Source organism: Manis pentadactyla, chromosome 8 (genome assembly GCF_030020395.1).
Source record: "Manis pentadactyla isolate mManPen7 chromosome 8, mManPen7.hap1, whole genome shotgun sequence".
Classification (NCBI taxonomy): domain Eukaryota; kingdom Metazoa; phylum Chordata; class Mammalia; order Pholidota; family Manidae; genus Manis; species Manis pentadactyla.
In genome coordinates this window covers 60,219,654-60,235,319 of record NC_080026.1, presented here as the reverse complement: position 1 = coordinate 60,235,319, position 15,666 = coordinate 60,219,654, and the positions used below count along the sequence as shown (strand labels likewise).

Genomic DNA, 15,666 nt, shown 5'->3' with positions numbered 1-15,666 from the left:
TTCTGCATACGTGGATGTTTTATTGCCCTCGTCTAGCTTGGATTAACACATAGTCTACAGGCACACACCTGATCATCTACATTTGCTCTCTTACAACACTAAACTATGTTTTCTACCTTTATCTTGTATCTACCTACCACTTCAGCATTTTATTAAAAATAATAATAATAAAGAGAGAAATGTGGTATCCACATATAAATCAAGTATAAAAACCAAATGAGTATTCATATTTGAACTGTTTATAGTTCATAATGCATGATCAAAACCGAAAGTTTCTGTGATGACTGCCCTTGTAATGTTCACTATGTAACTTATTTATTATGTAAGAATTTGTTCTCCATGTAAGAACTTGTTTGTTATGCCTCAGAAGATTGGAGACTGACGAAAATTAGGCTTGGGGTGGATTAATGATTGTGCATTGAGCATTGACTCCCCTATACAGAATTTTATTGTCGTTAACAACCATTTGATCAATAAATATGAGAGATGCCCTCATTAAAAAAAAAAAAAAAAAAAAAGGACAGACGTCCAATGGTAAAATAACCGGGATGTAATGTATAGCATAAGGAATGTAGTCAAGATATTGTAGCAGCTTGGTAGGGTAATAGCTGGAACCTAGAATTGTCATGTATATAAATGTTTTATCACTGTGTTGTACACTTGAAACTAATGTAATGTAATATTGTGCGTCAACTACCCTTCAATAAAAAATAATTATCTAAAAAAAAAAAACTATATAAAATAAATTGATGGATATACAAAATTAAAAAAAAAACAAAAAAACAAAAAAAAACAAAAAATATGAAAAGCCACATATCTATTAAATAAGTTGAACTGGTTAGTTTTCTTTTTGCAAAATGAAAACTCAAAGCTCAGATAGTCTCGCTGGTGAATTCCATCAAATATATGAGGAAGAAAATGAAGGAGAAAATACTTCCCGACTCATTTTTAGGTGGTTTGCATAAACCTATAAGCAAAGCCTTGAAAAATTAATAGAAAATTACAAATTATGAACTTAGTTTATGAATATTGTTGAAGACATTCTTGGCAAACTAACAGAAAAAGCAAAACTAGTAACTTTAAAAAAAAACCCACGTTGGGTTTATCCCCGGAGTATAAACTTGGGTTCACATGTCTTTTAACATAATACATTATATTAATATAATACATTAACATTAACAGAATTAAGGTCTTTTAACATAACAAGAGATGCAACAGAGGCATTTGACAAAAATCAACATCCATTCTGAGTTAAAAAAAAAAACCTCAGCACACTGGAAAGAAATGTCTGTAACCGTGTAAACCCACAGCAAACATATTTAACAATGAAATCCTGAAAATTTTCCCTCTATGACTGGCAACATGGCAAGTATGCCCACTTGGACCACTTCTAGTAAACAATACACAAAAGGTCCTAACTAGGTATAAAAATTGGGAAGGAAGTTGTAAAACTGTTTCTTTTCATAAGCTACATAATTGGTAACAAAGAAACTCCTAAGAAAATCTAAATTAGTTTAGCCAAAGTTAATCTAAATCAATTTAGCAAGACTGCAAGATGCAAGGTCAATACACAAATTTCAAATGTATTTCTATATAAAAGCAACAAGAAGAAAATGAAATTAAAAAAATTTTTAATGTCAAAAAACAGAGCAATTATGAATACTTTTAACAAAAAACAAACATGCCTCATACACTGAAAACTATAAAACACTGCTGAAAGGAATTAAATACCTAAATAAATGACAACATACACTTTGTTTGCAATTTGGAAGATTCAATACTGTAAAAATGTGGATTCTGCCCAAATCAGAATTCCATTCATCTTCTTATCAGGCATTTTTATAGAAACTGGTCGGTCACTGGATTCTAAAATTTATATGGAAATTTGAAGGATCTATGACAGCCAAACAATTTTGAAAAATAATAAAATTGAAGGACTTACACTACAGACTTCAGGACTTATTGTAAAGCTACAGCAATTAGCATAGTATGGCCCAGGTTTAAGGAATGACAAATAGATCAGACTACAGAGTTCAGGAATATATTGATACTTACATGGTCAATTAATTTTCAGAAGAGGCACCAAAGCAATTCAATAGGAAATGGAAAGTCTTTTCAACAAATAGTGCTGGAGCAACTGGACATCAACATAGAAAAAAAGATGAGCATCAACCCCTATCTCATACCATAAACAAAAAATAGTTTGAGATGGATCAGAGAATTAAACCTAAATCTATAAAACTCCTAAAAATAAACATAGGAAAATATCTTTGCACCATGAATAAGCAAGATGCGAAAGTATTTGACAAAATTCAATATTAAGAAGTGACACTAGAATGGTGTTCAATTAACATTAATATCAATATTACATCAGTTAATATATATACATGTGTATAGATATATAAGTAAAAAAATACAGATGTTGTGCATGTGTATATATACACATAAAAATATATATACTGGCTCTGTCCACTAACAAGGCCTAGATGTAATGACACACTGGTTGCATTAATACGTCATGCACTCAGATCTTGTTCTCCATTAATAGGAACAAGGCTCCTTGGAGAAGAGCTGATTCCAGGGCTGAGGCATACAAACTGAGCCTGGAGCATCTTTTTGTGCAAGAAAGCACGTAAGTGCTCAAAGCATTTGTGGAGACATAAAAAGGGTACAGGAGCCATCTTCAAAAAGCTCATATGGACCAAATTTGTAACAACTGGAGTACCAAAATAGAGTAATGAATTATAGGCCACTAAGTAAGACTATATCTATGAATCATTCAAATAAGGGGAGAGGAAGGAAAGCTCTTCTTAATAGCAGAATGCCAATTAATAAACACAGAAGAAAGAATGGAGTTGGAAAATCATTATTGGATGCTAAAACTAGCAGGTGAAAGTTTGATGAGGAACAGGATATTTTTATGTCAATAATTATTAACTTCAAAGGGAAAACTGTATCTTGGCAGTGAAGAACTCTAGCAGATAGCAAATTAAACAAGTATTTAATGTTATCACCAATATTGGAACTATCATCAGGTGGCTCCTAATACGTTATACTGAGAAAAACAAAAACAGCTTTTGTGTTATCCCTGTCTAAAATGTATAACCTCAATCCAATCATGAGGAAACTTCAGACAAGCATAAATTTTGAGGGACATTCTAGAAAACAACTGGTCTGTACTCTTCAAAAATACCAATGTCAAGAATGACAAAGAGGTTGAAAACGATTTCAGATTAAAGGAAACTAAAGAAACAAGCTCCCCTTGCCTGTTATTCACCACCCCATTTTTCAGCAGTCAGTAACTCAGACTTCCCACAGCACTTCATTTGGGGAGCTTGACTTATTAACAATCCCTTATATCATAGCTCATTTTATTAACTATACCAACTTGGTGTTTTACACCACCTAACAGCAATAACATGTGGCCATGCTATAAGGACAAGACTTCATCATCTCCATCCATTCCAAATGGTTGTCTTAGTTTTGGCACAAGATCACATAATCCTTGGCAAAGACAATATACATCATGCAAATAAAAAAAAATTCAGTGAGATTTTCACTGGACACTGGACAGGAAAAGCAAAAGAACAAAAAAAGACTTTATAGTAGGGGCAATGGTTAAAAATGCAATATGAATTGTGACTTAGATAACAACACTGTATCATTTATTAAATTCCCTGACAATTTTACTGTGGTTACATAAGAGAATGCCCTGGTTTTAGGAAATATACAACTTTGACTCAAATGAATCAGAAAAAAAAAACAAAAATGCATATGTATACATGCAGAGTATGATAAAGCTAATATAAACAACTGGTGAATTGTAGTAAAGGATATGTGGTAATTCTTTGTACTCCTATATTTTTTCTTTTAGTCTGAAATCATATCAAAATAAGTTACATATAAAGTGAAAGAAATAACTGAAAACTGGAAACGTCTTTTTGACAAATATAACACATAAGGTTACTTTCTTTCATATATAAACTATATAAAGGAATCAGGGGAAAAAAGTAGTAAAATCCCAAAAGATTACTGGGAAAGGGAGATGTACAGCCGATTTACAAAAGAAGCTAATAAAGATTTAAAGGGAAAAATAAGAACAAACCAACATCACTAAAAATTCACTAATAATTTAAACAAGCAAAGAAAGACAACAATGAGATGTTTTCCACCTGTTAAATCAGGTCCTTTCTTTTTTAAAAACACCCAACATTGGCAAGGATGCCCTAACATGGCCACTCAATACCCTGCTAGTGGGAGTGTTAAAACCTTTCAGTAAAGCAGTTCAGTAAGTAACATGAATCAAGAGTTTTAAAAATATCTACATCATCTCACCCAGTGTTTCTACTTGACACTATCTTAAATCATTTGAACTGTGGATTAAAATATATGCCCAAAGATGGTATTTATAGTAGATATTTATTTATATCTAGATATTTATATATATTAAAATAAGCTATATGTTAATAAAATGCAATTGCAGTCATTAGAAGTTATTAAAAATGGGAAACATTAAGCAATAAATGTTAAAAGAATAAAGTTTATAAAAATGGGCATTCAGGATGACTTTGTCTAGGTAAAAATTCATAAAGCCCAAAATAATAAAGTTAATAACACTGATTGCTTGAAAATTAATATAAATAAGGACTGTGAACACCTATTCCAAGTCTCAAGGTCGTCTATGAGATCTCTCCTGGCCCACCTGCCCCCGCCTGAGAGTCACCATTCCCTGCATGGTGGTATCATTCGCAGCGACTTCCTGGCTCCCTCAGCACTCTGAGAATGAAACTGTCTAACCCCACACACAAAAGTAAACTCGAAATGGATCAAAGACCTGAATGTAAGCCATGAAACCATAAAACTCTTAAAAAAAAACATAGGCAAAAATCTCTTGGACATAAACATGAGTGACTTCTTCATGAACATATCTCCCCGGGCAAGGGAAACAAAAGCAACAATGAACAAGTGGGACTCTATCAGCTGAAAAGCTTCTGTATAGCAAATGACACCACCAATAGAAGAAAAAGGTACCCTACTGTATGGGAGAACATATTCATAAATGACAGATCCAACAAAGGGTTGACATCCAAAATATATAAAGAGCTCATGCACTTCAACAAACAAAAAGTGAACAATCCAATTAAAAAATGGGCAGAGGAGCTGAACAGACAGTTCTCCAAAGAAGAAATCCAGATGGCCAACAGGCACATGAAAAGATGCTCCACATCACTTGTCATCAGAGAAATGCAAATTAAAACCACAATGAGATATCACCTCACACCAGTAAGGATCGCCACCATCCAAAAGACAAACAACAACAAATGTTGGCGAGGTTGTGGAGAAAGGGGAACCCTCCTACACTAATGGTGAAAATGTAAATTAGTTCAACCATTGTGGAAAGCAGTATGGAGGTTCCTCAGAAAGCTCAAAATAGAAATACCAATTGACCCAGGAATCCCACTTCTAGGAATTTACCCTAAGAATGCAGCGGCCCAGTTTGAAAAAGACAGATGCACCCCTATGTTTATCGCAGCACTATTTACAATAGCCAAGAAATGGAAGCAACCTAAGTGTCCATCAGTAGATGAATGGATAAAGAAGATGTGGTACATATACACAATGGAATATTATTCAGCCATAAGAAGAAAACATACCCTACCATTTTCAACAACATGGATGGAGCAAGAGGGTATCGTGCTCAGTGAAATCAGCCAGGTGGAAAAAGACAAGTATCAAATGATTTCACTCATCTGTGGAGTATAAGAAAAAAGCAAAAACTGAAGGAACAAAACAGCAGCAGACTCACAGAACCCAAGAAAGGACTAACAGTTACCAAAGGGAAAGGGACTGGGGAGGATGGGTGGGAAGGGAGGGAGAAGTGGGGGAGAAGAAAGGGGGCCTTACAATTAGCATGTATAATGTGGAGGTGGGGCACGGGGAGGGCTGTGCAACACAGAGAAGACAAGTAGTGATTTTACAGCATCTCACTATGCTGATGGACAGTGACTAATGGGGTATGTGTGGGGGACTTGGTGAAGGGGAGAGTCTAGTAAACATAATGTTCCTCATGTAATTGTAGATGAATGATACCAAAATAAAAAAATAAAATAAATAAAAAATAATACACTTTATTAAGTCTACTTGTGGAAACAAAATTGGTGAAGTATGCACATTTTTAAGGTTTTTAAGAATTTTGCTAAGTTATCCTCCTGAAAGAAACTTCTGTCACCACTGTTAGAGGCCCATTTTCCAACACTCTAGTCAGTACCAGATGTTATTATGTAAAACAAAAATCCTTGCCAATTTGACCAGGGAAGAATATATTTACTATATGTAAATTTGCCTGTCTTTGATTACCAGTGAGGTAGAATAATTTTTCAAGTGATTACTGGTCATTTATGTTTCTTGAGAAACAGCACAGCACCTTGAGTATGTCTTGTTAAAGAATTACTTTTGCATATGACGAACTCCCACTTAACCAGTGAGAATTTTGAGTCTTCCTCTCTGCCCCACAACTGGTTGCAGTACTTCTTAGTTGAGTATTACGGTCACCTGATACTCTGCAGTGAATTTGTTTTTTACAACCAATTTCATTTTTAACATGTTTTTTTACTCTACTTAACTATAAGTTACTTGAAGGACTGCTTCTGATTTACCAGCCTATCACCTAGCACACAGTTCTGTAATATGGCACTCATTAAAGATTTGTTCAAAGAGAGAGTAAATAAATATTCACTCTCTCAACTCATCCTTAAAACAAACCTGTGACATAGGTAAGGTATCATCCCTGTTGTAGAGATGAAGGAATGTTTGCTTATTCTCCAGAAGTTAGTTTGGAGGAGTGCTAATTTCCCATGGGAACCTGTTATGATTCACTCCAAATTAAGTCCACCAAAGTTTATCCAGGTCGTAACATACATACACATACAGATATATCTGCAATAGTGTGAATTTTTATAACACTAATTGGATAATTAATCAGGGAACCTGAATTGCACTGTGCAGACTGCCAATGGTTCTAAAGAGTTGGCTTTACAGGAAGACAAGTTTTGTCACTGCCAGTACAGCTGCTCTGAGTGCTGTTACACTATCAAAATAATGAGCAAATATAATAATACAAAGCACCATGCTAATACTGCTGGTGATAGGGGTAAAAGGTCATTACTTTTAAATAAATGGCTGTATTTTTTAGGTTTTATTTCTTATACCTTTAATACATTGAAATGCCTGTAGGAAAACTGAGTTTGTACACAGCTAATCCCTAACACCTCTTCTTGACCCCTCATGGAAACCGGTTTTATAGTATGATTAGGATAACATGTGGATTCTTAAGAATATACTTATCATACTATATTATATTTTAAATAAGAATGTACTACAGAATTATCAGAGTCTGTTCTCCCAAAGCCAACAGCACTCCCACCTACACAGCAGCAGTTCTAGCAACAGAAGTCAGGGGTCAGGAATGCTGAAATCACCATTACAGAAATAAAAGCATGGGTGATCCGGGCCTGCCCAAGGAATTTTAGAGACAGAAGATAAAAGGAGCATTTCCTTCACACAGTACTCTCCCACAGCAATACCCTGGATATAATAAACAAGCTGGGAGTGGGAGAAGGTAACAGAATGAGAGATTTGGACGTCTTTCACCTATCACAAGAATAGGTAAAGTAACTACGGGCTGAAAGAAAGACAGCTGCCTAGTATAGCACTACCTGCAACAGAACACCCACCGTAAATTTGGCGTTTCAAATACCCAAAGGAAGCAAGGTTGGTAACCAAATGCAAAACTGAAATGTATGCCTAGAAAACAGTTACACTTCTCAGCAGTACAAATCACCGTAACAGAGGACAAAATGAGGCCATGAAATCTGGTTAAGCCAGGCTGGAACACTAGACGACAGCAGAGGAGCAAATGGAAGCTCCAGCAGGTCAAAGACCTGGCTAGTATATTAAAAGCTGGGTTTATAGATAGCTTCTGCGGTCGTGTGTGGTCATGCTAGACAGCATATTACAGAACCCCATGATGTTAGAAAAGAAAGGGCAATGAAGACTCAAAGACAGGATTGGAAACGATGCAAGAACAAGAACAGCTAATTTATGGGAGAGGAAGAGGCAGATGACTGGTAAAGAGAAAAGTACTTCTAGAATTTTTACCAATTATTTAAAAAATAGATAGTTATTAAGAGTAATGGTATCAAAAAACCATTTCTCAATCAACTTCCAAAACCTCTCTTTTGAAAAACTTCTAAACAACACACCAAAAATAAAAGGAAGATAGTATAGCGCTGAATAATTTCAGAAACTCGGAGTCAGTTTTATCCTCTGTTCTATAGAATACTAGCCACAAAAGACACCTCTTTTAAACTTTTCCCCCAGCATAGAGATCCAGAAAGCTCTGTAGCCATTAAAAATATTGACCGTTTTTACTAATGTGTGAAACTATCCCTAAGTTATAAATACGGGTTACAGAATTATATACACATCATCCATATGCTAAACTCTAGGCTGGAATCAATTTCCTAGTGGAACAGGGAAATCCTTCGGATCCAACGTCTACAGGAGCCTTCAATGCACAGCACTTGAAGACTACCGGGTCACCTGAGCAGCCCGCGTTCCTGCAAGATACTCTCCGACTACCCAGACGCACCGGCCTGACCTGGAGGGCAGCTGTCAGACCCCACGACAGAGTCGGCGACTTGGAAATCAGCATCCGTCGGGAGGGGCGCAGCACCCCGCGTCGCGCTTGCGGAGGGACGGAAAGCAAAGGATGTGTTGTCGACTAGACGCCGGGGCAGCTGCGGCGGCGGAAGAGGCAGGCCCGGCTGCCCTGCGTAGGGCAGCCAGTGGCAGCAGCGCGGCCAGGCTCAGCGGCCCGCGCAGCCCGGGCGCCCTCCGCGGCTTTCTCGTCCACTCCCTCTCCTGACCGCAGGCTTACACGGAGGCGCAGTCCTGCGAGCAAAGCCGCTCCAGGAACTACTAGCAACGCACCGCTGCCGTCACACCCAGCTGCTTCGTGACACCGCGTACCAATCACTCGCCGGCGCGCGCGTCGCTCTCCAATCAGCGGGGAACGGAGGCGGGGCCTAGCTGCGGACGCCGGCGGTTGCTCGGGAGATGCAGCTTCATTTGCATTCGGCGGTGGTTGTTGGTTACGAGGGGCCCGGATGTTAACCCTTTATTACTAAGATGACAACCTGACTAGGACAGAACCCGTAGGGCTGGAGACAAGCCGCACAGCCCGCTGGGAACTGTGCGGGACTGGCTTCGGCCGGCAAAGAGTGTGTACAGCGCCTTCCCTAGACCATTCTAGGTTGCCCTTAAAAGAGGTGCCATGTGGTGGGGTAAGGAGGGTCCCCGGCAGACGATGTCCAGTCGATCAGTCGATGGCCTTTCCAAAGCCTGTGCACTGCCAGTGCATCCTGGGTCGTCCCACCTTTAACAGACACCGTTTCCAGAGCTTCACTGTTCCCTAACGTTTCAGGCCTCACTTCCCTAACCTGAAATCGGGGGCCATTGCTAATGCCTGGATGAAAACAAGGGTGAAAGCAAACAACCCTCTGAAGTCTTACCCATTTACTCCTCACCAAATTTACTAAGACCTGTAGGCCAGGGTATTCGAGTGGACACCCTGAGCTGTTAAATCCCAGCTTTGGGTTAAGCCCAGCCACCCCGCTTCCCGTTTCCGACCCCCACCCCGCATTAATTCCCAAGCTACTGACAAACCTCCCAGCCTGAAAACAGTCCCCCGCTCCTTTCTCCCTGTTTCTCTCAAGTGTTCTAAATGCAACCTTTGAAGATTTTCCAACCAAACTGGCCTGTTTGACTTGGTGGATTACTCAGCTGACAATGAACATAATCTTCCTCCCACAGCAGTTTAACTCATCTTCATCTTTTGGCTCAGAGCAACGAGTCTAAGATGAACCCCAGCACCCAATCTCTGCCCTTTCTCCTTCTAAGACCCCATTCCCCAATTTATCTCCACAATCCAACAAACTACTGAGCATACACGAAGGTTTATGATGAGGCATGGGGTTTTCATTCATCTTTTGGCTCTCTTCCACTGTTCCTTCTTAAACTCCAACACCGAATAGACTGCAGCCCCTTGAAGACAGAGATGATTATCTTTTCATACTAGACTCTAAAATAGTGCCTGTGATGAACTGGATCTTACTTAATAAAAAATTTTCTCAACCTGCCTCCCCACTTGTCAGGGATGACTGAGAGCATGGGGGCTTAGGAGTCTGGTAGTTGGATTTAAAGCCTTGGGTTCCAACACTGGACCACTCTGTTACTTTGGCCAAATTATTCTTTCTCATTATCATCATCTACCATTTTTCAAGTATTCTATAGTTAACAAGGGACTTTGCATATTCTCTCCCATCACATTCCTGCAAGGTTGGTACTGAAACCCCTACTAGACATGGAAGGAAATAGACACTAAGAGAGGTAAAACAATTTGCATATACTCAATAAACTCTTATGTGGGAGAAGGAGATTTAAATCTAGGTCTCAATACAAAAATCCAAACTTGTTCCATTATTCTGCACTGCTTCCAGATTTCTGTCTTATCTGTAAATTGAGGCCATTACCTATCTGGTAATTATAGAGACCAAATTAAATAACATGCAAAGTACCTACAATTGGACTATTAGGTTCCCTCCCACTTTCAAACCTCTCAAAATAGCAATTGGCATATTTTCTGACTCAACTGTCTCATAAATTTCCTGGAATCAATCTTAACGGTAGACCATTAGATTCCATCACTCCAAAAAAAAAAAAAGCAACATGTTTAACAAATGCTTCTGAGTCAGCCCCACAGTAGGCCCAGACTTGGAGCAGAAAACTATGTACACAAGTAACCTAGCAGACAGAAGGTAGGTGGACAAAAGGGACAGGGAAAAGGAGAAGGCAACTAGTAAGCACCCACCTCTGCCATCAAGTCGCTCTCCTAGCACACAGTAGGGCAAACAGCTGATCTGTGGGAGCTGTACAAATTCTTTTGAACTCTTGAGCATGAACAACTCCCAGTTCAATCTTAAAAGTGCCCAAAGAAGAAGTCGGTGGTTTCAGGACTGGTGAAACCAACTGGGCCTGCCTACAAAGTTTGTGCTGTGGTATAGATTGAATACTCAGCACAAATATGGCACAGCATAGGAAACACAGACTGGAGAGGGTGGGGGGGTGCAGTCATCCACAGGCTAGTGGCTACCACACTGGACAGAACAGTTACAGAACACTCCCATCAATGTAGAGTTCTATGGAACAGTGCTGCTCCAGAAGCTGACATTTCCACCCTCGGCACTTCTCCCTACCATTACATGGGTTCATTCTGCTTCTTTCACAAAATAATGCAAAGCTCCAAGGAATGGCAATGGATGCCTTAGAGCAAGGGTCAGCATAGTGTTTCTGCCAGGGAGAAAATGTATCTTAGGCTTTGTAGGCTATCCACTGTCACAACTATTTAGCCTCTAGTATTGTAGGTAGGGTAAAAACAGCCATAAATAATATGTAAATGAATGGATATGGTGTGTTCCAATAAAACTTTATTTACAAAAAAAGACAGTAGAATGCCATAATTTACCAGACCTGGCTTCAGTGAAACTGTACAGGCATCTTATAATTCAGTGCAATCAGAGGAAATCCCCCTCTCCTATTGCAAAGAATCATCAAGTATATAATCTCACATCCTCTTACTTTATTACTTGTCCAGGCTCTGACTAAGCTTGGGGTCCCATCCAGGTTAGAAAGACTCCTGGCCATTTGTCTGGCATCTTCTACTTCTAGGATTCCCTGCCCACCCATGAAAGGCACAAATACATTTATTCTTCAACATGCCCTAAATCATACTGTGATCCTACCAAGGCTAATTAAAATATAGTTTAAAGGGGAAAAAAACAACAAAAAAACCACAACAACATTGTGAAACATTTATTTTTGTTTTGCAGTATTAGGCCATGATTAAAACCACTGCAGAAAAATACAAAGTACACTGGATAAGAGGTAAGCTAGCTGTTTCAGTATTTGCTTATATAGTTCAGTTAAGACAATGGGCACCTAAGATAGCATCATTAACTCAAAGATGTAGCTGAAGGATTAGATATGATACCCCGTTCATTCTACTGGTCTCCAAAAGCGTTCAAGGGATCATCAAATATGTTTGACACCTTCTGTTCAGATTTTAGTTCAGGCACTGCCTGTGAGGATCGACTTTTCGGTTTGGTTGTCTTAGCCTGGACACCAGAGGAGAATATGTCATCTTTAAAAAGAAAAAGAGAAAGAAAGAAAGAAAAAGAGATGTGAATAGGCAAGAAAATGAGTGCTTTTAAGGTGCATCTACACAAACCACCAGTGACTCAAGTCTGGTAACAGTATGGGACACCAAAAAACACTATGATAGAGCCAAGCCTCCTAATTTGGGTCCTGGCTCTGCAACTAATTAAGTTTTATGATCACATACCAGCCACAGGTTCTTTCCGAGTACAATTTTCTCAGCTACAAAGGTATATATGTACATATGCAAGAGAGGGAAAGGGAAAAGAAAACGATCTCCAATCCACTCCAACTTTATGATATGTAACATTATACTTCATTCTACATTCTTTTCCCATTGGATTTTAAGAGCAATAAAAGTAAGCAAAGGGAAATTCAAAATAGGAGTTGCCCTCTTTTAGAATAAATGCATCAGTCTGAGGTATATCAATGCAAGTGGTATGAATGTAAGCCTTGATGACTCCATTCCTGTTTAGTGTTCCACTGACTCCAGTGTTTCATGGTTCATCTTAGTAATGTTCCTAACCCAGTATGTTACTGCTAGGATTCTATCCTAGAGATTTCAGCATGTTTAAGTAAAGATATATACACACAAATGTTAAGGACCACAGTGTTAATAGAGAAAACTCAGAAATAATCTTATTTTGGAAAAAATAAATATATATTATATGTATACAAATCTATGTTAGTATCACAGTGCCTGAAAGGATACATACCAAACTTGAAATAATGGTTACCTCTCGGGGTTTTCACTTTTACATTTCCCAAATAGTATTAATCTTTAAAATAGGCATGGATTACTTTTTTTATAATTAAAAAAATGAAGTTTCTTCTGCACCCCAGGTAATGGGAAGCATGTGGAGACAAAGCACAAAGTTCGCGTGGGAACAGACCCAGTGTGGCCCTGCAACACTAGCTTTCTCCCAGTTAACCCCCAGATCAACCCCTGGAGGAGGAAGGAGAGAAGTAGTAAATGAGTATTTGGCCCCAGCTCAAGCCCTGTCTACTGACTAAGGACATACGAGAAGCTGTACATTTAGGTTTATGGGACATTTGGCTTGGCCCTTAGTAAAGTAGTTATGCCATGGAGAGAAAATGAGTATGTTTACACACAGAGATCTTTGGTGAGATGCAATGTATGAGTTATAACCTGCTTTCCTATATAGTCCTGCTCTCCTGCACTGCCCCTCCATTCTCTAAACCACTGATGCTCACTCTCCTGTTAGGACTCTGACTCGATCAAATACCTCACACCCGAGACAGCCACCTCAATCTACTTTAGCCTGTGGGGTAGTTTCTGGTCTCCTTTCATAATCAGAGTGTTCCAGGTAATTGGCAGTGGGTGTACTAAGATACAAACTAAGTTATACTTAAAAATCAGATTCCACCCCTTCAAATTCCTTAATGTCCATCATACCAAAAAGTTGTTTCACCAAAATGACTAATCCATTCACTTGTCCATCCTCAGCCTAACTCAGGGTTAGATAGCATGCCAAAGGAAACCCACTGGGGAACACTGTCCAGGCAAGGGCCAAGACAAAGGTAGCAGGAGAAATAATCAAGTCACTGAACGAATGACTTTCTATGGCATATGAAGACAGTCAAACTTACCCATATCATCAGCAAATATAGACTTGGCTTCCACTTTCTTTTTGGACTTTTCTTTTGGTTTTACAGTTAAGTCAGCAAAGATGTCAATATTATCATCAAACAAGTTGGATTCAAATGTTCTTTCCTTCTCTCTTGTTTTTTGTGAGGGTTGAATTGCTTCTGTAGCAAATATATCATCCTTGTTAAGCCAAAAAATGAAACAATTTTAAATTTTAAAAAAATTTGATTTTACTGCCCCCTCAGCCTGGAATGCACTATTCCAGGATCTCTGCCAGCCCTGGTCCTTCTCAGGCCTGTCTCAGCTCAAACGCCAGCTGTGCGGAGCAGCCTTCTCTACCACTCCACATGCAGGAGCTTCTCCCCTCCCTATTGGTCATTCTTGTCCCAAGGCCTTGGATTGTTTTCTTTATGACACTTAACTTTGTCTGAAAACTTCTTATTTATCTGTGGCCCTGCCTGTAGTCCCCTCTCCTCCCTAAGAACTCTGAGGAGCACAATGCTGGTTCTCCTTCTCCCTGTGCCCGTTCCTGGATGCTCAGTAACCCCCGCCAGAGAGTACCTGACCTCTGAAGGCCTTACCGCTGCACTAAATCGTCAGCCCCAGCCAGGACCTGTTTTCCCACGAACCTGAGGTTCAACTCTCAAGCTGTACCAATAGTGGTTTATATATGTCAGAGTGGCATGCCAAGGAAACTGCACTGACATTCTGGTAAAAACGACAAAAACCAAGACCTGTACCAGTGGTTATGGCTAACCAGGAACTACCCCCTACATGAAACGAAATACTACTTCTAGGTAAGTTTCAGAGTTATTAATAAGAAAACCTTATTGTAGTTACTAAGCAAATAGTGATCAGACAGCAATGAATCAAGCTTAATGCAATCTTAATTATGCAAATGTAATGTACATTAATGTCATCAAATAAGCCAATCAGGTATTTTTTCCCTTAACATAGAACAAGCACAAAACATATTTTTATGTCTTATTACCTCAAAAATATCTTGTGATTTTGAGATGACATCCTGTTGATGGTTGGATTTTGACTCATTTTTCTTACCCTTCTGGTCTATAAAGAGATCATCCTCATCTTTCAGGAGAGGGAAGGGATTTGTTTTCCTTGTTGGTTTTGGTGTAACAGACTGAAAGAGATCATCATCACTGCCTGCCTCACCTAGAGCAGGAAACACGGAGCTCTTTTCTTTACTTCCCCCTGGAAGTGTAGCAAGGCTCTCTGCTGCCTTCACCAAGACTGTTTTTCTCCCAGTGGACTGAGAACCAGAGCCCTTGGAAAAAATGTCTTCAGAATCAAAAATATCATCCTTATGAGGCTGACCCAAAGATTTTGCAAAGGAGTTTCCGTCCATTCCAAGCACGGGACCACCTGCCCAAGGTGGAGTAGCAGTTGCCACAGCTTCCTCAGAGTCTTTTCCACCAGCTGTGGGCTGTGGCTGACAGCGATCTGGTGAAATGGTGCCATCTGCCAACTGTGCAACAGATCCTTTGGGGACACTCATGTCCTCAGCCTCACTGGACTCCTGGGCAGCCAACCGCCGAGCCGCGCGGGTCTGTGGTCTGCGCTTCCCTCTGACTTTGACTCGGCTCTGCAATGGCAAAAACCAAATGCTGATCTGATGATTTAAAAAAAAAAGTTTTCAAAGCAAATATAGCAAATAATTAGCAATTCAAAATATGATAAGGTTATCTGGTCCACTTTAATCAAGATACTAAGACACAGAAGAGGTTATTTCTTAAAAGAGTTCCAGAGGAATTTAATAGCTTCTA

At 39.2% G+C, this 15,666-nt stretch overlaps 1 protein-coding gene and 1 non-coding gene across 19 annotated transcripts in view; both read right to left on the bottom strand.

Moving 5' to 3' along the window:
* LOC118929367 (uncharacterized) overlaps positions 1-8,561 on the bottom strand; it is a 56,147-nt gene extending 47,586 nt beyond the window's left edge. Inside the window, exon 1 of the transcript XR_008998867.1 lies at positions 8,483-8,561. This is a non-coding gene — a transcript (uncharacterized LOC118929367). The remainder of the gene's footprint in view (positions 1-8,482) is intronic.
* A 3,349-nt stretch (positions 8,562-11,910) lies between these two features.
* Positions 11,911-15,666, bottom strand: part of WASHC2A (WASH complex subunit 2A) — a 63,106-nt gene continuing 59,350 nt past the window's right edge. For 15 of the 18 annotated variants that reach the window (XM_057505768.1, XM_057505772.1, XM_057505781.1 and 12 more), the window contains 3 exons: positions 14,875-15,485; positions 13,885-14,072; positions 11,911-12,259 (listed from right to left, as the gene is read on the bottom strand). In XM_057505768.1, the coding sequence (XP_057361751.1) occupies positions 12,120-12,259; positions 13,885-14,072; positions 14,875-15,485 (939 nt within the window). In that variant the 3' untranslated portion in view covers positions 11,911-12,119. Of the gene's footprint in view, positions 12,260-13,884; positions 14,073-14,873; positions 15,486-15,666 lie in introns of all 18 variants that reach the window. The other 3 variants (XM_057505785.1, XM_057505770.1, XM_057505774.1) reach the window with 1 other exon arrangement.